This window comes from Triplophysa rosa, linkage group LG5, assembly GCF_024868665.1.
Source record: "Triplophysa rosa linkage group LG5, Trosa_1v2, whole genome shotgun sequence".
NCBI classification, from domain to species: domain Eukaryota; kingdom Metazoa; phylum Chordata; class Actinopteri; order Cypriniformes; family Nemacheilidae; genus Triplophysa; species Triplophysa rosa.
The window spans coordinates 28601921-28625418 of NC_079894.1; the positions used below are offsets into that span (position 1 = coordinate 28601921).

The window sequence follows — 23498 nt, forward strand, 5'->3', positions numbered from 1 at the left end:
CCATACATGGTTTAGCTCCTCAGTACCTGAGTGAGCTTCTCTTGTATTACAGTCCTTCACATTTACTACACTTTCAGGGATCCGGTCAGTTGGTACTACCTAGAATCTTAAAATCAAGTGCAGGTGGTAGATCCTTTTCCAGTCTTCCTAGTACTGTTTGGGAGGCAGACACACTGTCAGTTTAAAGGCGCAGTTCTTGATTAACGCATGTAACGAAAACCACTTTAATAAAGGAGCCAAGACCGGGAGAATATCACTATACAAATAGCTTAACATTAAACAACATTTAAGACTAGACAAAGGTACAGGGATCACAGGAGTGAATATATAGAGTTCTGATGATGGGGTTGATGACTGGCAGGTGAGGGTGATTGCAAACGAGGAACTGGTGCGGGAACGTGGAGGATGATGAGGGATGGAGTCCTAGGAGGAAACAGGCATGGAAACAGAGTGGGACTTTGACAAAAGTCTGTATAATATTTGACCTGTGTTTCTCTCTCCTTTATTTTAAATGTGTGCTTCTCTGTCTATGTTTTATGCATGTGGGTGTGTGTGCGTGTATTCTGTGTGTGTTCGCTTTGTTGTTTTGCATATAGTCAATATTTTTCATGTACAGCTGCTTCGTAACAATAAAAATGGTAAAAAGCTTTATTTAAAAAAAGTTGAGTTGAGCTCACAGGAAAAATAAACGATTAGTTCACCTACCAAGTCTGTGGGTCCGAGTCATCCGTTCCTTGTCACGTGACAATCCCATAGGCTAAGTCTATGCAGACAGTCTGTACCAGAAATTAAAATAATTAGTTTACCTAACAAGACTTTGGGTTTGAGTTGTTAGTTCTTAAAGGGGTCATTTTACGCGGCTAAAACGAATATTATTGTTTGCTTTAGATGTATTACAATGTGTATACACGATTTAAGGTTAAAAAACGCTGTATTTTTCACATACCGTGCATGTTTGTATCTCCTCTTAGCCCCGCCTCTCTGAAACGCGAGGATATTTTACAAAGCTCATGGCTCTGAAAAGCGAGGTGTGCTATGATTGGCCAGTTAACTACTGCGTAATGATTGGTGGAATACTGCAATTGTGTGATGGAAATGTAACGCCTCTTACCATATTCGGAACATCAGGTTTCAAATTAAAAGTAACCATTCGTTTTTTGTTGACTCATCTTTTGGCAGAGAAAACAAAGAGGCTTTCTTTTGGCAATGGAACACACAGCGTCTCCACGACATGGCTGCTCCGGCGGCGGTACAATGAGATTTACAAGACCGCCCACATTACTTGCGTGTAGATTTGGGCGGTTTTAGTCACATCACTCCACGAGCTGACGTCAAGTTGTGGGGGTGTGGTTACACGAGGCATTTCAGGCAGGTCTAGGTGAGCATTCGCTTCTAGATAAAATACATCTTTTGTTCCGACACTTAAATTTTTGCAATTTCACGTGTCTAATACATGCATGGGCAACTTATAACACACAAAAGACAAAGAAAAACACGTACTTCCGTTGAATGACTCCTTTAAGCCCAATACACTAGTCTATGCAGTTTGTACCAGGAACAATGGTGAACAGGGAGGAGCCGTTGGGATCAAGGGCCAGGGCAAAGGATAGTCCAAGGAGACCATCTCGGCTTAGGCAGGGAACACAGAGACCTCAGGGATGGCCATCTTGGTTGAGTCAGGGAACACATGGGACATGGGAACGGCCCTCTTGACTGAGTCAAGGAAGTTAGAAAGCTCTGGGACAGCCATCTTGGCTGAGTCAAGGAGTACAAAGGACTTGGGAACGGCCATATTGGCTGAATCAAGGAACACATGAAACTTGGGGGAAGCCATCTTGGCTGTGACAGCAAGCTTAGGGAAATCAGGTTCAGTCATCTTGGTCATGACAGAAAGCTCAGGGAACTCAGGTTCAGCCATCTTGACCGTGACAGGAAGCTCCGGGAACTCTGGAGTACACTCATGGGCTGTAGCAGTCTCTGGAGGAGAATAGCAGTGCACAGCCCAAACGCACAACAAGGCCGAAGCTACCACAGGTGATGTTGATTCCAGGAAATCAGGAACATTTGACACTGGCACCTCCAGGAACACCAGACTTGGGACCTCTGGCATGATGGCCATGATGGTTGGTGGCTCCTAGCGTGGCAGCTGCCACAAACACTGGGCTACTTAGGTTTGTTTTTTATGATTTATAGGTTCATGGTCACTGGAGCTTGCTGACCATTGCATCCCCTCCAAAATTGTTTTGGGATAGGTTCTTCCTCCACCTCGCCCACGATGAATAGAGATCTATTCAGTTCCAGGGCACACAATACAACAACATATAACACATACAACATTACATAGCATTACTGAATAATGATCCAGCAGGCAGTCACATAATAAATGAACCAAGGACTCAGACCCGAAAACTCTGGAGATGAACTAATCATTTCTCTTTCTGGTTTAGACTGCATAGGTTAGCCTGCAGGGCTGCCACATGACAAAAGAACAAGAGACTTGGATCTGAAAACTAATTCACTAAGGTGAACTAATCATTTCTGTTTCCAGTACTGATTCTACAGGATGTTGCACATAGTCAAGATAAAATAAATGAAGCACTCTCTGAGACAACTTGTTATTAAAAGTCATTCATGAACAACCCATCACTACTGCTGACACTGTAAATTCTGTTAACATCACTTTTATGTGTTTCTGTAGCTCAGTGGAAAAGTACTGCATTAGCCGTGCAAAAGATTGTGGGTTTAATTCTAACATAATTATAAAATGCATAGCCTAAATGCACTGTGAGTTGCTTTAGATTTTTTGCTTTAGACATTGTTATCTGTTATTTCCTGATAAAACTAAAAACACGGAGGCATATGCGAGTCAACTTGTACTTGAAAATAAACTGTATACAAATAAACTAAATATAAATATGCCCAATCAATAATGTATATAAGATTATGTTGATAATGATAACACCTATTTGAACATTGTGCATTGGCTAAAGGACAATGGAGAACGTTTTACCTCGCAGAAGGTTTGTATTAGTTACAAATCAGTTACAAAATTGTATATCAATATTTCATTAAATAATGTATCAACACTCATGTGGCAAGTAGCTTTGTATTAAGTGTGATAATTTACATCTAAACTATTGTTATTGCAAAAGAAATTCCTTCAGTGTGATACATGACTTGTCCGCTTTGTGTCGGGGTCCCTAGAATAAAAAAATAAGCTAGAAACACTCGGATGGTCTACTGCTTCGGCCAATATTTCTCAGCATGTATTGAATGGTTACTATTCTAACCTATAAGGCAAAGGGATCTGAGGAGCCGCCAAATTAAATGTGAAAAAATAAAAAAGACCTGAAGAATGTAACCCGGGCAGCTTTTTTCAAGTGCAAGTGATATAGTTACGAAGAAATGTATAGTTAACCTTTTCATGCATTGAGGTCACAACAGTAAACAATTATTAAAAAGCCGTTCATGCTTTTGCATGGGTTTTCGATGGCATTGTGGACCACTAAACAGAGAACTAGTACACCATTCTTTACACTGTCACTGTTTCAGATGTCCCCTTAAGTGGAAAATGAAATGCCCTAAGAGCATTAAAAACACCCAAGAAACTAATCCTGACTGAAGTTATCAAATACTATATAGAACAGTGGTTCCCAAAGTGGGTGACAACTGGGCATGTTCAAGCTCAAACCGGTGCGCAACGTCTTGCTATGGTTTCCAGGTTGAAAGACACGTTTCCTGGAAACGGTTTGCAACGGTGTGGAACAGGGTTTGAGATGCGTTTTCTCTTGTTTGGTGGGCGTGTCAAGAATGTCAGCCCAATCAGCAACAACATGTGTATAACCCACGCGGTATTAAAGAGACAGCTCGCACAATGGGTCCAAGTAAAGTCGTTTAAATGTGTCCGCTGCAGCTCGGTATACGCAACAATTGAAGATATTAGAAGACATGTATTTTGCAGTATTCAACACGTATTTATACCGATTTCATCGGGCTCCGAAATATCTTTTAAAAAAAAACACAAAGAATGGCCTTCTCAGCTGCCATAGTTCAACTCTTGCGTCATCACAACAGAGTGTTCAACCGCACCACCGTTTCCGTTTAAAAAACTTTTGTCAGGGCTGAATGCAGCCCTGGCTAGGGGCTACATCATATATTTTAAAATATATCAAAACACCAACATATCAGCATGTCCATACGAAACTGAAAATACGCGAAATAACATATATTTCATACATATGGAAAGTTTAAATATCTTTTTTACCACCACTTGGACTGTTCCCAGGAGAGAATCGCTCCGCCCATTGTACTGATGCGCGCTCATGTCGGACACGCGGTCCATACTAGCTATCTCAGGCTGGTTTCACGATTTCTCCCCCTGCCCCCACTGGACTGCATTCATATAATTATTTTTGGGTCCGAACCGTGGGTCGTTTGTGTCATCAAGCCTGCTGCTGTTTACCCTGTCGCTTAACGACAAGGCAGGAGAAGGCGGCAAAATGCCTTACATCGCTTCACTTTTATACATTTTTGTTTTTGAAATGTGAGTTTTGTTTCCAAAGCTTCAGTACATAACGGCTCTTTCGTCTATGAATGTACTTGCAAATGCTCTTAAGATCGCTGAAGGCGAACAGAAATGAGACTTACAGCTCTCTGCTTGGAGCGCGTCAGTCACGCTCGTCAGAAAAGTGAGTGAAACACACACACAAGCACACATTTTTACCAAATAATACGTCATTAATAGCAGCGAAGCGTACTGGAGTTCACATGAACCGCACCCAGACCTCCCTTTTTAAGCGTACTCGGGTACAGTTCGCAAGTGCTCACCCGGGTTCAGAAGACAGTTCACATCACCCAAAAGAACCGAATTCTGAAGTTAATCGAACCCGGGTGCGCACTAAAAGTGCTAATGTGAAACCGACAGTCAGTCTGCTGTTGCCATTTTCAACTTGTGTGAGGTAGCATTCTCATCCCTGGCGTACGTGAAAAACAAAAAAAGGCAGCCTGTCAGTGGAGCACGATCCACAATCTACACCCGTATCAAGAGATTGTGCTCCCAATAGCAGGCACATGTATCCCATTAAAATACCCATAACACAGTTCCATCATGCACAGGTATTTTAGTTTCCTTTTTAGGTTGTAAGGTCAGTGGTTAAGGTTGATGGAGCTTTCGCTTAGTGAGATTAAATAACGTTCTTTGTGGTAACTTTGTCGGCTCATCATTACGAGAGGTGGACTGGAGAGGACTGTTACAGTTGGCGTTATCCACGATCAGAGAGGCAGATTACAAAAAAGTAACATTGGGGGCATCGTCCGGGACCTCTCACATGTGGTGAGTCATGTTGATATTTTCGATTGCCAAGCCGAAGTTTATAAAGTTGCACTGCAGCATGATGAGAAAATACTCCCATGTCAATATGGGTGGCCACGTGAATGCTACGATGTTAACGGAGCACGATGAAAAACAAACGCCTATGTCATTCACTGATTGGTTGAATGAATTGAATGCTCAAGCATTAAATAATGACAGTAAAAACCCCTTCGCACAGAATGATACGGCATGCTCACAAACCGCTACAGTCAAAACGCCCACATACCATTATGTTTCACCACGAACAGGAAGAGAAACCAACCCTTTTAAAAGTGGAATGGGAAATGAGATACATGACAGTGGAATTGATACGCAATGCTATGTGCAAAGCACGCCAGCTAATTTAAAATCTCAACATGCCACATGCAGTGATCAAACGAACAAATGCATGTCTCAACGCATGCCCGTAACGCATCTCAAACCCTGCCAACGTGCTACAGCTCTGCATATTGTACATGACCCTGAAAGTAATGCTGGGTGTGCCAGTGATGATGAGCATTGTTTTCTTGAGCTGATTAGATCCAGACAACACAGAAAGAAGCCACGCCAGATGTACTACGATCTATCATCGGACAGTGGAGAGGAACGTGGTGCTATAAAAGAAAGAATACCAATGCTACGACCAGGTCAGTTTGATGGTTCCACTTCTTGGAGAGAGTTTTTAAATCGGTTTGAAGATTGTGCCAGAGCTAACCACTGGTCGGATAGGACAATGGCTGTGCAGATGAGGTCCTGTCTAGTGGGTGCTGCAGGCACTGTGATTCACAAAAACCCCAGATCAAGTCGATGGAATTATGGCCGCATAGTGGAAGAAATAGAAGCTGCATATGGGCCGTCATCAGAGCACGCTGCTGCCATTGGAATAGAACTCAGGCAGAGAGTCCGCAATGTAGGTGAGCCGCTTCACGTATTGAGGGATGAGATGTATGAGAAAGTCTCCATTGTCTATGCAGATCGCTCTGAGAGAGAACAGGACTCCATTAGTGTTGAGGTGTTCATTAATGCGATGGGGGATGCTGACATCGTGCAGAGACTGTTGGAAGAGCGTCCACGCACACTAGCTCATGCTTACGAAATTGCACACAGGTACGAAACCACACATCGTGCAGCCACTAGTGTAACACAGCTCATGCACTCTGCCACAAGACCAACAGAGCGGAGAACCAGAGCAGCTGCGCTATGGGAGTGCCCTGAACAAAGTGAAAGTGATGAGGAGAACTCAGTTTCACACACCCCCGAATAGAGACAAAGACACAAATACACACCTGTGAAATCCCAAACACGAAACTTCACCAAGCGAGGGAAAATAAACTGGGGAGAAATTGTCCGTCACAACTGCCAGGGCATCGGTCACATGAGACGGAACTGTCCTTCACCCAGGCTCAACCTGCAACATGTAGCTCCAGCATTACCCCAGACTCAACCTACCTCAGAAATTCTGAGAGTCAAAGGTAGTGGACCTACGTGCGGATAGCACGTACTACTCTTCTAGAAGCAGGACGTGAGTATATTGTGCCGGGTAACGCACACTTTCGGGGGCATGTAAAGGGCGACGTGCTGCTGAGTCCAACTAAAGGCTTCATGGAGAAATATCAGGTGCTAGTGGCGAGGATCGTGGTTGACGCCCAGCGAGATAATCGAATTCCCATCAGGCTATACAACCCTGGCCCAGCTGATGTGAAGATAAAGAAGGGAGTCGTTGCTGGAGTTCTCCAGCTGGCAGATGTAGTACCGGCCCCCACTTCATCAGTATCATCTAAAGGCCTAATTCACGCAACTGTCACAAGCTACTTGCAGTCAATGTATGCGGAAAGTGTCGCAGATTTAAAAGAGACAGAACAGCGTGATCTGGCAGAGCTCCTCGTTGCTTACCGTGATGTGTTCTCCTCTGGCCTGACAGACCTCGGTCACACAAACCTGGTGCAGCATGACATCCAGACCCGGCCAGGCCCTCCTGTGAAGCAGCCCTCTCGTAGAATGGAGTGTGAGAAGCAGAGAGATGCCGACAGACAGATTCAGCAGAATCTTGATTCTGGTTTAGCCTCCCTAAGCAACAGCAGCTGGGCTTCACCGATAGTAATGGTACAAAAGAAAGACCAAACGTATCGTCTGTGTGTCGATTATCGAGCTTTAAATGAGCGCACCATTAAAGATGCTTACCCACTTCCACGTATCCAAGATACATTGGACACGTTGTCAACAGCCAAATGGTTCAGCACACTGGACTTAGCCTCAGGCTATTGGCAGGTGGAACTAACCCCAGAAGCTAAGAGGGCCGCTGCGTTCTGTAGCAGGAAGGGGCTGTTTGAATGGAATGTCATGCCATTCGGGCTTTGCAATGCCCCGGCGACATTTCAAAGCTTAATGGATCGCGTCCTGGCTGGTATGCAATGGGAAACATACCTAGTTTATCTGGATGACATCATTGTGCTGGGAAAGGATGTGAAGGAAATGCTCCATCGTCTGGCCCAAGTATTTGAAAGACTGCACCAAGCTAATCTAAAGCTCAAACCCTCCAAGTGTTGTCTTTTCTGCCACCAGGTAGCCTACCTAGGGCACATTGTCTCTGAGGATGGCATTGCCACAGACCCGCAGAAGGTGCGGAAAATTTGGGAATGGCCACAACCAACAACCGTTCATGAGGTGCGGCAATTTGTAGGTCTGGCCTCCTACTACCGACGGTTTGTAAAAGACTTTGCCACGATTGCTAAACCCCTTCATGATCTTCTAAAGAAACACGCCCATTTCCACTGGACTTCGGAGCATCAACAAGCTTTGAATAGACTCAAAGAGCTGCTCACCACTGCTCCCGTATTAAGCTATCCAATGGATAGTGGTGACTTAATTCTTGACACGGATGCCAGCAACTTTGGAATCGGGGCTGTGCTGTCTCAGCTCCAGGATGGAGAGGAACGAGTGCTTGCATATGGTAGCCGGAGCTTGACGCAGACTGAAAGAAATTACTGCACCACCAGGAGGGAGCTGTTGGCCGTTGTGGAGTTCACATCATGCTTTCGCCAGTACCTGCTTGGCAGATCTTTTACCGTACGCACAGATCATAGCAGCCTGCAATGGCTTATTAAAATGAAGGAACCAGAGGGACAATTAGCGCGATGGCTGGAGAAGCTGGGAGAGTACGACTTCAAGGTTGTGCATCGCCCTGGACGCCACCACAAAAATGCAGACGTGCTGTCCAGACGGCCTTGTCGTTCAACCTGTCCTTGCCATTTCAAAGAACCTCGCCCAAGTAAACCACAGCTGTGTCACCAGGCTGTGCAATGCAACTTCAATGGTAGTGCTGCAGCCCATGCACTTGGAACATCTACCTCACCGCTCTGCCCAGTGGGGGTAATAGAAACCATCAGTACTGCCAACAACACCTTACCATTCAGGTGGAGTCCCGAAGAGCTCCGTTCCGCTCAGGAGGCTGATGCTGATATAGCTCCTATCAAAAAGTGGATGGGAGAAGGAGGAGAGCGACCATCCTGGGACAGAGTGTCACCTTGCGGACCAGCAACCAAAGCCTACTGGAGCCAATGGAAAAGGTTGTATCTAAAAGATGGAATTTTAGTATGACGGTTCTACCTGATGGAAGGCCCCAACTTCTACCCCCAGATCATCTTGCCGCGAGGGTTCTGTAAGAATGTCACGCACCATATGCACGATGGACCTGACGGTGGACATTTCGGAGTGGAGCGAACGTTGTCTCGATTACAGACCAGGTACTACTGGTATAAGATGCGGGAAGATGTGACGCTGTGGTGTCGTACATGCACCAGCTGTGCTGCAAAGGCCCGACCCACCAAGAGACCCCAAGCGCTTATGGGTACTGTGAGAGTGGGAGCTCCCATGGAAAGACTTGCTGCTGATCTGATGGGCCCCATGAATGAGACCGAACAATTTAGCCGATACATTTTAGTAGTACAAGACTACTTTACCAAATGGGTGGAAGCCTACCCCCTTCCTGATGACCGGGCCGTTACTGTAGCAGAAACCATAGTGTCTGAATGGGTGTGTCGCTACGGAGCCCCACAGGCACTGCATAGCGACCAGGGAAGTAACTTTGAGTCTGAGGTTTTCCAAGCAATGTGCGATCTGTTAGACATTGAAAAGACTCGAACGACCCCTTTCCGGTCGCAGTCTGACGGGCAGGTCGAACAGTTCAATGCAACCCTCCAAAAGATCCTGGCTACTACTTCAGATCGTTGTCACTGGGAATGGGACCTCATGATTCCCTACGCCCTGATGGCTTACCGAGCCACCTGTCACAGTGCTACTGGGTTCACACCGAACATGATGCTCTTAGGCAGAAAGGTAACAGAGCCCATTGACCTTGTGGCAGGAATGCCCCCTAACGAAAACTTTGCTCAGACCCCCCCACAATATGTCATTCACATGAGAGAAAGGTTGGAACTGGCTCATCAAATTGCCAGGGATGCATTGGGTCAAACTGTTGAACGTGCTAAAAGGCAGTACAACAAGACAGTCGCGAGGAGACAGTACAAAATCGGCGATGCTGTGTGGGACCTCATAAAAGGGACTAAACGAGTGAAGATCAAAATCAGGAAGTTCCTCCCATCGTATGAGGGCCCTTACTTCATCTTGGGGCACCTGGATGATCTTGTGTACAGGATTCAGAAAAGCCCAAAGGCAAAGGTGAAAGTTGTTCATCACGATAAACTAAAACCTTACCATGCTCGGCAGCCGCTGGAGAACAGCAGGGTGCTCAAAGACTCTGAATCCTGGCAGCCTCTGGAAGTTTCTCCTCCCAGCCTGGAAGATGATCCCAGTAATGTTGACATTAGCCTAAACAGCCTGATCTCCCAGGAAATTGTGGACAGCGTTACCCGGGATAAAACACCCACTCTTGACATAATTTCTGATATCTCAGTGCCTGAGCCCGAGGATGTTGAGCTCAGTGGGGGTAGCACGGTGCCACAGGAACTAACAGGGACTGTTTATTGCCAAAAGGGGGAACGGCCACTACGAACCAAAAGACAGCCAAAGTGGTTCGGAGAATGGACTTCCTAAAGTGTAGTTGCTGGAAAAAAAAGGGGGGGAGACTCTTGTTCATGTTGTCTTGTATGCATTGTTCTAAAAAAAAAGAAAGAACTGAAGCATGTGAATGTATCTTGATACCATCTGTCCAGTGTTAATAGTGTTCTCCTATGTAACCCGGGTGGTGTTTTTTTTTTGTTGTTGTTGTTGTTAGGCACTTTATTGTCTAAGAGAATAAGATTAATTTGCTAACTTGCGTTATTTTCTTGCCATGCATTGAAATTGAGTGTATGCATTGTTTTCTGTTGTTAATTCTCTCTTCCCACAGGACAAACAGAATTAAGGAACTTAAACGTTAACCCATGATGGACTTTAAGCACTGTGCCCAAGTTGGATTACTAGCATTTTAAAAATGGACTGTTTGAGGGGAAAGTTGCAATCTCACCTTGCCCTATTCCCCCGGTAACGTGCTACCCCCCTTGCCTTATGGACTGTTTGCCCACCATGTTGGCTTGAATTTGAAAAAAAAGGAAGTTTCCGCTTGGGAGCTCATGGACTATTGTATATGCTTCATTAAGGAAATGTACATGGACTAGAAAAAAAAATGTGTGTGGAAAATATATATATATATATACTGTATATGGGGAGATAATGTGTTGAATGCGTTTCTGCCTGTTATCTGCATTGTGGAATTTGTTATTGAAATGTTACGTTGAAAATGTAATACTGTTGCAGGTCAGTTATGTCATGGTGCCAGAGTGGTGTTATAATTTAATCACCATCCAGAGTGGTGTTGCGGGAATATGGGCATTGTCCCTTTAAGAAATATGGGCTTTGTAGTCCTGACCGTACTGGATGATGGGAAAAGTAGTGCGGGTGCGGGGTATTCATGTGTGTTAGAGAAAAGGTGGCGGACGGGAAAAAAAGGGGAGTAAGCTGCTTTTAGAGGTTTTTCATAAGTTCGTGAAACCACCCGGGAGTTCAAGTAATTGTGAAACGGTATAGTGATGGAGCTTTCGCTTGGTGAGATTAAATAATGTGCTTCGTGGTAACTTTGTCGGCTCTCATTACGAGAGGTGGACTGGAGAGAACTGTTACAGTTGGCGTTATCCAAGATCAGAGAGGCCAATTACAAAAAGGTAACAACGTGTCATCGAGTTGTAAATGACAGATGGTTAATTTAAATGATTTGTTTCACCTCATATAATGTCCATTGTAATGCATTTGTAATAAATTCATGCAGCTGTTTATACTTCATTTGTTGTTTGCTCATCTGGATTTAATTTTATATATGTATGTATGTACGCATGTACATTTAGTTAAATCAGGGTTGGGGTGCCATGAGAAAAAAAAACACTACAAAGGGGTACCTTGCCTTCAAAAAGTTTTGGGACCACTGGTATATAACATACTGATTTAACGGTTGATAATGAGATACATTATCTAATTCAGTACGTACTGTCACAGTGTGCAGTTGTGGACACAGAGAAGGTTTGTATGCAGTGCAAACATGAAGTAAAAATATAGGAAATAGAGAGTGATCAGTAGTCTTGCAAGGGCTCCCTCTGTTGATTGCAAGAATGGGAAATAGAATCAGACGTTACACAGTTCTAGCTGCATTCTGGAAGTTCACAATGTTAACAGGACATGAAAGAGTTTTTGGGTAAACCTTGTCATCATTGCTAATGATCTATCTTTTTCATATATAACTTTTTATTACTATCCACCCTTTAACAAGATGTGAAACTACCCATCATGTTTTAAATGCATGAGTGTAGAGAGAGCTCAGGATGATCCGGTTAGCAGCTTTATGTCTTTAGTCAGGCTTTATTGAGTTACCTGGACAGCTTTTTATATTACAGGATAACCTGATAAATAGGATATTATGGTAGCTGTACAACTTTTAACCTCCTGAAACCTGTGAAGGTGTTGTAGTGGTATTGTTAAGCAGTGTTTTGTGAGTGGCATGTCTATTGTATGTGCTTAGTTCTCACCCTGTGCTCCCGCTCAGAGTCTTTATACATGAGCGTGAAGAAGTGCAGGTCAGCTGTGTCAGACTCTGCCTGCCGGGCCTCAATCAAATGGTTGATGTAGCAGTTTACTCTTGTTCCCGGACTGCTTTGAGTGGCATTTGCTGATACTGAAGTCTGGTTTCCGAGCTTCTCTGGTGCGGAGCTAAGCACTCTTTTCTGCCAGAGAAACAGAGTTTTACAAGTCTAAAAATCTGACAATTTCTCTCACCCCCCCCCCCCCATATGTTTGAAACCTGTTTTTAAAGCAGTTACCACACTGTTAAAAAAGAGTGAATGACAGCAAAATACAGCTGCAACATTTTGACGGTCATGGCCTTGTACACAAAAGCGCATACAGGGTTAAAGAAGTATCAAAAACTGGCCCCTGCTTCAGCAGCGTTTTTTTACACCTCCAATTTCAAAACGGTTCCAAAAGGGGGAGTGGGCGACCGTGATAAGGTGGGAGGTTATTGTGTGGAAAGAGGGAGGGGTTTGCATAAAAAGGATTGTCATTTAGCGCATAAACAAAAAGAATTTGCACACCGGCAAAACAAACAAAAACAGTTGAGATGGATACTGAGAGCAGCAGATACAGTGTCTGGAAGTGGAGGACTTCTCCAGTCCTCACCAGAAGTTTCAGTGCTCTTTAGACAATGGTAATGTTTGTAAACTAATTGTCTGCTACCACTGTATATTTGAATAAATATCTAATTAGTAGTTCACTATTAAATTAAAATTTTATGATGCAAGCCGTCCGTGTGTTTATTTCTTCTTTCGAAAAACAAATTTTGAGGAAAGGTTTCCAGGGTTCCAATCCATATAATGCACTTAAATAGGGGGCTGTTGGTTAAGGTCCGAATTTCAGTTTCATTGCAGCTTCAAAAGCCTCTAAACGACACCAGCCGATGAATAATGGTGTTGTCTAGCGAAACGATTGGTTAGTTCCCAAGAAAATGAAAATGGGCATTAAACGGACATTGCTTGGATAAGAACCCTGGAAAGCTTTCCTCAAAAGCCTCAATTTGTGTTCGACAGAAGAAATAAACACACAGACGGCTTTTATGACATGTGGGTGAGTGAATTATCATGAAGTTTTAATTTTATAGTGAACTACTCCTTTAATACCTGATGCACAGTCAAACAAACAGTAAAACAAGCATAATATTAATGCAATCAGAGTTGATACACTCTCTTATGCACAATGATACTGCACTTGCAGTCCCGGATTAAGAATTCACAACTGTCTTGGGGACGGGGACAAAACTGTCAGTTGGCTTGACCATTTTATATACAGTATATATATATATATATATATACTATATATATATATATGTGTGTGTGTGTATATACACATACTATATATTACATGCATGTATATTTACTTAAGGGAAACAATGTCGATTTTGTTGTTTCAGCAGGAGATTGAGACTTTAATTCACCAAAGCATTTTATTAGCCTACAATTTCAACTGCTAGAGAGACACGCTAAACAGAAGGGTTTCAATTGAACACAGCTATTCAAACGCTCTTTTTGAGCACAATATGTGCGTATATTCTAGTTATAGATTCCCCAACTGTGGTAAAAGTTTAAGCATATGAATCAATCGCTATGTGATGACTCCGTTCTTCTCCGTGCCGCAACTGCAAAGTGACAGTGTGCAAAGTGACAGTGAAGTAATAGTGCCCTTGCTTCCACAAACTCTTAGCATACATTATCGACACTATAGCTTGTTTTAACGCGTGTATATAGGCCATACCTTTATTAATCAGTTTGCTGTTCCCGGTTCCATGCGTTTGAACTGAAGCTTAAACAGATCCACGGAAGACAATTGGCCTCGTAACACTCACTTGTGATTGGCTGAATGTTAGTTCACTCAAATCTATTCAACAAACCACAGAACATGGATGGAATGGTGGCGGTGGTATGTCAAATAGTGCGGGGGACAGAATCATCTTACTCTGAAAGTGAGGTGGACATGTCCCCCGCGCCCCCTGTTTATTCTACGCACATGCAAACAATCACAGTTTCGAATTATAGGGTACTACGTGTTGAAAACAACTCTGGTTTATACAGGATTTACATTGACATGTTACAGATTCGCTTTATAGGACTAGGTGTTATAATCCCACTATTTCAGCACAGTTGAATTGCCCAATAGGACATTTCCCACGCCTTATGCATGACAGGGGGAGGCAGACAAGAATATGAATAGAGGAAATGAGGTCTGAGGTTTCACTGGGTTCGTTGGGTAGGCATTCTTTGTGTTTGGGGGATAAATGATTATAGAAATACATAGAATACTTACCTTTCCTTGCTATTATCAGAGAGACATCTCATGAGTTGTGTGTCCGATCCCACTTTCATCACATCCATTATCCTGGGTGAAAGATGCCTTTTGGTGAGGTGCTGCTGATTATGCCCTTTGTATGGTTCCCATCAATGCGACACATCGTCAGTTGTGCACCTCAGCCTCATTGGGTGTTTCGGCCCTTTATCACAAGACACCCTCAGCCAAGTGAGGCCCACCGCAGGTTGATCAGACCTAGATGTGTGTCGCATTGTTACAAGGTCTTCTGGCAGCCAATGCTGTGTCCATCCGCCTCAACCACAGCCATTGGCTTCTTCTTTCCGCACCACTGGCTAGTTCTTGATTATCCTCCACTGGACCTGTCCTCTGAAAGTGACCTATTTGTCAGCTATGGTGACCTCTGCATTTAACCCGTCCAGTAGTGAGTAGTGAACTCACGCACTGCAAGTCATGAACACACATACACCCAGAGCAGTAGGCAGCTATCACTGCAGAACCAGGGGAGCAAGTGGGGGTAAGGCGCCTTGGACCCTCTAACCATAAGGCCACAACTGCCCACAACTGCCCACATCGTTAATGCATGCTCAGTCCCCCGGTCCCATATGGCATATTACAACACATTACCAAAATAAGCGCAACCATACACGCCAACCCATTGGCTAAGGCTGTTATAGACCCACAGGCAAAGTTAATGCATGCTCAGTTCCCCCGGTCCCGTATGGCATAACAGTACAACACATTACCATAACCTCGTTGCAACCATAAGTGCCACCCCGTTGGCTAAGGCTGTTCTATAGCCCCACTGGCACCATTAATGCATGCTCAGTGCCCCTGGTTCCTTATGGAGTAACATTCCAACACACAACACCATTTTATTATGTGGTCATTTGCAGCGTTGGGTAAGATACTCTGAAAAAGTAATTAATTACTAATTACTAATTACATATTCAATAGTGTAGTTAGATTACTGTACAAATTACTCTCTCCAAAAAGTATTTAATTACTTATTACTAATTGTTTTCTATATCCTATATTGACCTTGATTAGTTAAGTGATTCAAGGTTAGACACGAAACAACTCTTAATTCATTCAAATAAATAATATAAAACTACAAAAAGTACTCTTATTAACTGACTAAAGTATTACAAATGTGAGAAAGTTACATTAACACGTGCATTTTAAAGTTAGACTTTGAATTTTAATGTCAATTCCGCTATTGCACACATTACACAGTATATAGTTAAATTACATCCGAAGTAACTGTAATTAAATTATGGAAAAAAACAAGAGTAATCCCTTACTTTACTTTTTTAAGGGAAAAGTAATTAAATTACTTTTTAAACTATTTACACCCAACACTGGTCATTTGGCAGCCCATATTGTGTCCTTCCATTTCAACCACAGCCAGTGGCTGCTTCTCTCAGCAATAGTGGCAAGTTCTTTGACTACCGTCCGTTGGGCCTGTCCTCTGATCCCCACTTTCTTAAGCAGCCTTGTAGTGGAATTGGAAACAAAGCCCCTACAGCCCACTTCCACTGGGAACACTTTCGCTGTCCGTCCCTGATCTTCAGCCTCCGCTGCCAAGTTGGCATACCAGAGATTCTTTCTTTCAAATGCTTCGTCAATGGCCTCTTCCCAAGGTACAGTCAACTCACCTATGAGGACTTTCCTACTGGAGCTGGACCACAGAACCATGTCCGGCCGCAGGTTGGTCGCTGCGATTTCCAAGGGGAAAGTAAGTCTGTGGTTTAAATCAACTCGCATTTCCCAATCCCTGGCTATAACCAGCAGACCTGAATCTGGGGATAAGGGTTTGGCCCGCATTTTCTGCCCCTCCTGAATAAAGGGTTGACCTATTAGCGAGTCAGCCTGGCCATTTGGGGGATGGCATTTGCTGCCACTCTCTTGGTCTCTACTGCTGCAGCCAAGCACTTTAGTACTTGATTGTGGCACCATGTGTATCTCCCCTGTGTCAAGCTCTTCTTACAACCCACAAGAATATGTTTGAGGTTTGCTGGAGCTGCACATTGGTGGCAGGCTGGATCCTGTCCACACCAAACATGCAGATTTGTTGGTGAGGGCAGCACATCATATGTAGCTCTTATAATAAAACTTAGCCTGTTTGTTTCCATATTCCACAGCTCACTCCAAGTGATTTTGCGCTGTTCAATGCCTTCCCACTTCATCCAATGGCCTTGCTGGGCTTGAGAGACTGCTCTGGTGCATCTACTTGCTTCCTCTATGGTATAAATGTGGACGACGTTAAAATCCTTCAGCAGAGTGACGACATCTCGGATCATTATCTGGTATTATGTTTGCTTCACTGGCCTACGGCTGCAAATCAAACTCATTGTTACAAATATGGTAGAACAATAACTTCAACTACCAAAGATGCGTTTCTCGATAATCTGCCTGAATTGTCTCAAATCGCTAGCATGAGAAATAACATTGAAGATCTTGACACTACCACTGAAAATTTTAATTCCACCTTCTCAGAAACTCTAGACACAGTTGCTCCTCTACGTTCAAAGAAGATTAAAAATGGCAGTCCCACACCGTGGTATAATGAACACACTCAGGCTCTAAAGAAAGCGGCCCAAAAAATGGAGCGCATCTTTAAGAAAACTAAATTAGAGGTATTTCGTACAGCATGGAAGGATAGTATTCGAAAATACAGGAAAGCCCTAAAAACGTCTAGATCCGTCTGCTTTTCATCACTAACAGAAGAAAACCAGCACAACCCTAGGTTTTTATTTAACACAGTGGCTAAATTAACAAAAAATAAATTGTCAGTGACTTCTGATCCTGTATATCAGCATAACAGTGATGAATTTATGAACTACTTCACCAAATAAAATCCAAGATATTAGAGAAAAAATTATAACAATGCAATCAGAAGTGAAACCCGCTGAACAAACTAACTACAGCGCCCTTAAGGAGAAAATGTGATTATTTTATACCGTAGATCACGATGAACTGTCTAAAATCATTAGATCATCTAAATCAACAACATGCATACTAGACCCTATACCTACAAATCTACTGAAAGAGATGCTCCCAGAAATTATAGATCCTCTTCTTAGTATTATTAACTCATCTCTGACATTAGGACATGAGCCTAAAGCATATAAAGTGGCTGTTATAAGGCCCCTTGTCAAAAAAACCCAACTCGACACTAGAGAACTAGGGAACTACAGGCCTATATCGAATCTACCTTTCATATCTAAAGTTGAAGAATGAATGAAGAATTCCAATCTGGATTTAGAGCATGTCACAGTACAGAGACTGCTTTGATCAGTTACAAATGATCTGCTATTGGTGTCTGACCGAGGTTGTATCTCGTTATTGGTGCTGCTAGACCTTAGTGCTGCATTCGACACAATTGACCACAGCACACTCCTACATAGACTTGAAAATTACGTCGGCATTAAAGGAATAGCTTTGAAATGGTTTAAATCTTATTTATCCGACCGTTTTCAATTTGTAGCAATAAATAATGAGGTGTTATGCAAATCGCAAGTCCAGTACGGTGTACCACAGGGCTCAGTCTTAGGGCCTCTGCTCTTCTCATTATACATGCTACACAGATATAATAAAGCGACACGGAGTTAGCTTTCACTGTTATGCTGATGATACTCAACTTTATATTTCCTCGAAGCCTCATGAAACACAGCAGTTCCATCGAATAATGGAATATAAAAAACCGGATGAGTAACAACTTTTTATTACTGAACTCGGAAAAAACAGAAGTGTTACTTATTGGACCGAAAACCACCATACGTAACAACCAAGAATACTGCTTAACTATTGACGGATGTTCCATAAAACCCTCATCATAAGCTAAGAATCTTGCCATTCTATTCTATAGTAATCTGTCATTTGAGAGCTACGTCGCCAACACCTGTAAAATTGCGTTTTTCCATTTTAAGAATATATCTAAACTACGTCATATGCTGTCACTATCAGATGCAGAGAAGTTAATTCATGCATTCATGACATCAAGACTAGATTACTGTAATGCACTGTTTGGTGGTTCCCCTGCAGGCTTATTACAAAAACTCCAACTGGTCCAAAACGCGGCAGCTCGAGTTCTTACACGTACAAAAAAAAGTATGAACATATTAGCCCGGTTCTGTCACCCTTGCACTGGTTACCTATAAAGCATCACATTAACTTTAAAATCTTGCTTATTACCTATAAAGCCCTACATTTGTCACGGTTCCCTCTGATTCTCCTCGTGTTTTCCCGCTCGGACTTCATTCCCCACGATCCTCCACACTCCCTCACCTGTTTCGTGTCTGTAATCAGCACACCTGCCCATCATCTGCCTCATCATAGACTTGTATATATTCACACTCTGTGCTCCCCTTCATTGTCTAGTCACAATTGTAATGTGAATGTAATGCCATATGTTATGTTTCTTCGTCTGTCTTACACAAACGCTACGAATTAAAAGTGTTTTGCCTGTGGATCTACTCTCGTCTGCATTCCTTGGTAAACGTACCGTTACAACATGGTTTAGCTCCTCGGTACTTGAGTGAACTCCTCTTGTATTACAGTCCTTCACATGCATTACGCTCTCAGGCGTGTCTGTTTTGCACTATTTGCCTGGCCGGGGGGGCTGCTTTAGAATTTTAAAGTTTTACTTAATTAATATTGCATATAGGAATTTATAGTCTGTTATATTTGACCTGTGCTTCTCTCTCCTTTATCTTAAATGTGTGCTCTCACTGAGCATGTGTGCGTGTGCGTGCGTGTCTGCGCGTCCGTGTGTGTGTGTCTATGTCTATGTGTGTTAGTACGTGTATATATTGTGTGTGTGGAGTGTTTTGTATGTGGGTATGTCTGTCTTCTGTGTTTTCACCTTTTTCTTGTTTTTACAGGTACAACTTGAATTGTTTTGTTTATAGTTAATATGTCTAATGTACAGCTGCTTTGTAACAATGAAAATTGTAAAAAGCGCAATATAAATAAAGTTGAGTTGAGTAATTACTCAGGTCTTACCATATCAGTATTAAGTAATTATGATGCGGAACAGTATTATGTAGTAAAAATCATGATAACCCATTAATAAAAAGCAATTCCGGGGTACAGGAAATTAAAAATGAAAATCCCCAGTATTACCAATAAATAAAACAGTACTGTAAAAACAAAATCTTGTAGTAACGTACAATCCACACACACCAGAACAGAGCTAACTTTCGTCAGAACTGTCGAACTGTTAGTTGTAATCTTCGTAGGTCTGGTTTGGTGACCGAGCCAAAACAAACAGTTATTGAAGTGCACAGAAACGATTCGATAACTGCTGAGTAAAACTGGGTCAGTAGCTCCTGTGGTAGGTTGAACTTCCTCATTTGACAAAGGAAGTACTACCTCTGCTGGGCTTTATTTACAACCTGAATGAATCCACAGTAGCCACAGTTTTGTCCAGGATGGTGAGGTGAAGGAGTAAAGAAGGGTTAGGGAACAGAGGTTATAGTAATAACCAAGATGTTTTAGTTTATGCTCCTGAAGTTTATGTTCTCCTTTCTGGCACAAATATCATGTGTGGGTGGGTTTTAACAGCATTTTACTCTTATCCAGGCAAGTGCGCATATAGACACCAAAGGGGGCTTGATCATCTTCCCTTTTTATTCCTCGAAAGAAAGTGCCCTGTTTCTGGTGTCCTTTTTTTTAAAAAACAAATGAATGCGGATTTACTAGCGCAAGAGAGCTTGTGATGCGCACGCAGCTCAGACTTTTGCTCGCAGCAAAGAGTTTGTAATGTGTGGGGTCTGAGTTTTACGCATGCGAGAGAGCTTGTATTGGCGAATCTCAGGCTTTTCCTTTGCATAAAAGAGGTTGTTATGCACGTGAGGGTTTAAAACCAACAAGTGAGTTTTTCCTGATAGTCAAGGTGTTTGTGCGCACGGCCTCACTGTCAAACAAATGTATTTATTTAATAAAAAATCGGAATATCACGGCGGAAGATAAGAATTTGTTGAGTTCCAATGCCCTCCCTCCAGTCCTCCCCACAGCAGTGCAGCGTACACATTGGCACTTCAGCACATCAAATAGAGTTAACAGCCCTTCACGGCTCCAATTCCAGTTGTGTTTTTCTTGGCTTGTGTGGAGGTGAGTGGTGATAAACTAAAGACTAAGCTACCAGTGCCTCGACTTAACAGCAAATAAGGCAAAGACAAATTTGTTAACACTCCATGTTTTTTAGCACAAGAGCTCACACAAATAAAGGGGACAAAGCTCTGATAAAGGTATGTATATTTTAAAATCAAGAGGAGACACAACCAACTTCCAACAGGGCAAACTCAAGTGTATTATACAAGACAATATTTACAATAGAGACAAATTAAAATTACCATTAAAATGCTATCAGTCATCGAAAAGCTTCTGTTCCTTTCTCACTTGCAAGACTACAACAAAATTTACTTCTATGTAATGAAATTTGTTAGGCTGGTTTTCTCATTGAGATTATTTTAAATAATATTAAATTGTACTTCAGGTTTTTAAGGTATATGCTTTAAAGTTTTTTTAAGTGATACATTTTACCAGTATTATCAAACTTTAGTTACAACATATGCACTAAAATATGCAATATGCAGGCACTGCAGCTCCCCCTTGTGTCTTCTATAGAGATGTGCAATAATTGCAATTATCTGAAACCATTGCCATGAGGTCAAGCAATTGCAATGAGACGACTATTTAATAATCGTGACAGCCCTACCTGTGGATGAATGAGGTGTGTGTGCAAAAGAAGCCGGGAGCAGTATTCCACAAAAATAAGTGTATGTCCTCCAGGGAAAGTAATCCACAAAAAAAGATAATATTCCACTGGGCGATGGCACACAGGAAACTATCGAGCAGAAAAATAGATATACCCACCTTTTAAATGGCGATGGCAAAAATATATCCACAAACCATACTGCCCCAGAATGCCGGAGTGCCGGTCCTTTAAAAGTTCAAAATAGGGTTAGCTTCTGGCAACAACTCGTGTGACACGGGGTCACGGGAAAGTCTCGCGAGAAACGGGTCAAACACACAATGCCTGGGCAAACACAGACCATATTGGGACAGTTGAATAACGCTTACAACGTACAGCAATTATAAATATGTCTCCCCTTGTATGGCTACGCTTTTTGGACTTCCACCTAACTAGTTGATATAATAACGCCGAATTGGCTGTTGTTGCTGCACTTTCTAAACAATAAGACAATGCCTTCACAAAATAAAAAAGCAGAAATTCTTGACTGTTGCAGACATCCCTGAAAAAAGGGTTATATAAACAGTTTATTTCAGATATCTCCAATACTGTGACCATAAGCGGTTCTTGTAAATAATAACTGTAATATGCAAACACTGGTAAATCCATCAATTTGTTAAAAACAGTCTGCTAACTTATAAATAAGTTAAAAGAACTAGCATCTTTATTCAATATACTCTGAACTACAAAAGCATGAAGGGACACGGTGGTCTCGTGCTCCTAGACAGAACACGCTGTTTTTAAACCACATTTAAAATATATACAGTTAGGGGCAAAAATATTAGCCCTCTTGGTAAATATGAGCAAAGAATGCTGTGAAAATAAATCTGTTTTTAGGCAAACTATGTTCTAGACATTTCACGAAGACCCTAATAAATCATGCCATCTTGTTGAAAGTGCTCATCTGATTAGACCTTTAAGGGATACAATTATCGACCACAGGGGAACTTTAAGACCAAAATATATCTCAAGTATATTCCCATTGATATTTACATTTTCTTAGCACACCAAGGTGACTAGAAACATGATGGTGTACAGGCATGACTTCATTTTGCACAGGAGAATAAATACTTAATAACACCAAGGTGACTAGAAACATGATGTTAATCGTTCATCATAATGGGTGAAACCAAAAAATATAGTTCTGATGTGCAGCAAAAGATTGTTGAGCTACACAAAATAAAAAAGTGGCTTTATGGAAATAGTTAAAACAATAAAAAAATTCATTTTCAACATCAGGGTAATGATCAAGTCGTTTTAATCGACTGTAGATAATGCAAATCTGCCTGAAAGAGGACTTGTGTGCATATTGTCTTAATGCACAGCGAGGAGAAGAATTTGAGTGGCCAAAGACTTTTCAAAGATCACAGACGAGGAATTGCAGAAATCAGTTGAATTTTGGGGTAAGGAAGTATTTATAAAAAATAATGAAAAACTGCACCTCCATCACCACAAGTTGTTTGGGACACTGTTTAAGAAACACACATTCTGCTCTCATGCAATAACAAACTTCACCATATTAATCTGCCATACTAGAACTTCAACCAGGACTGGGTTCTATGGCCATATGAAATGAGAAAGAGTTTTTTGGCAGCAAGAACACAAAATGGGTTTGGTGCACACAAGGATAAAAAAAATTGCCCCATGTCCAGAGTTAAATATATCGCCAGATCTTTATTGTTGTGGATCTACTTTTATACCAGAGGTTCTGGACATCGTGTTCAGATACATGGCATCATGTATTATATCAAATACCAACAAATAAAATAATCAAAACCTGACTTGCTCTGCTAGAAATCTTATAATGGATTGTGGTTGGATCTTCCATCAGCACACTGGTTCAAAACAAACAAAAATTACTTACTGAGCACAAAATCAAGGTCCTGCCATAGCCATCCCAGTTCCCTGACCTGAACCCTATAGAAAATGAGTGGGAAGAACTGAAGAAGAGGGAGCACCAACGTTTGAAGGATCTGGAGAAATTTTGTATGGAAGAATCTAGTCTAAGATCACTTGTCATGTATTCTTCAACATCATCAGACATAAATGAGA

The 23498-nt window shown here is 42.2% G+C and overlaps 1 protein-coding gene across 6 annotated transcripts in view; it reads right to left on the bottom strand.

The window, feature by feature from the left end:
• LOC130554346 (adenylate cyclase type 1-like) overlaps nucleotides 1-23498 on the bottom strand; it is a 92494-nt gene that overhangs the window by 14979 nt on the left and 54017 nt on the right. For 3 of the 6 annotated variants that reach the window (XM_057333921.1, XM_057333924.1, XM_057333925.1), the window contains exon 9: nucleotides 12364-12558. The exons of 1 other annotated variant lie outside the window; for it this stretch is intronic. In XM_057333921.1, the coding sequence (XP_057189904.1) occupies nucleotides 12364-12558 (195 nt within the window). Of the gene's footprint in view, nucleotides 1-345; nucleotides 424-705; nucleotides 777-12363; nucleotides 12559-23498 lie in introns of those variants that run through there. 2 more of the 6 variants (XM_057333926.1, XM_057333927.1) reach the window with 2 other exon arrangements.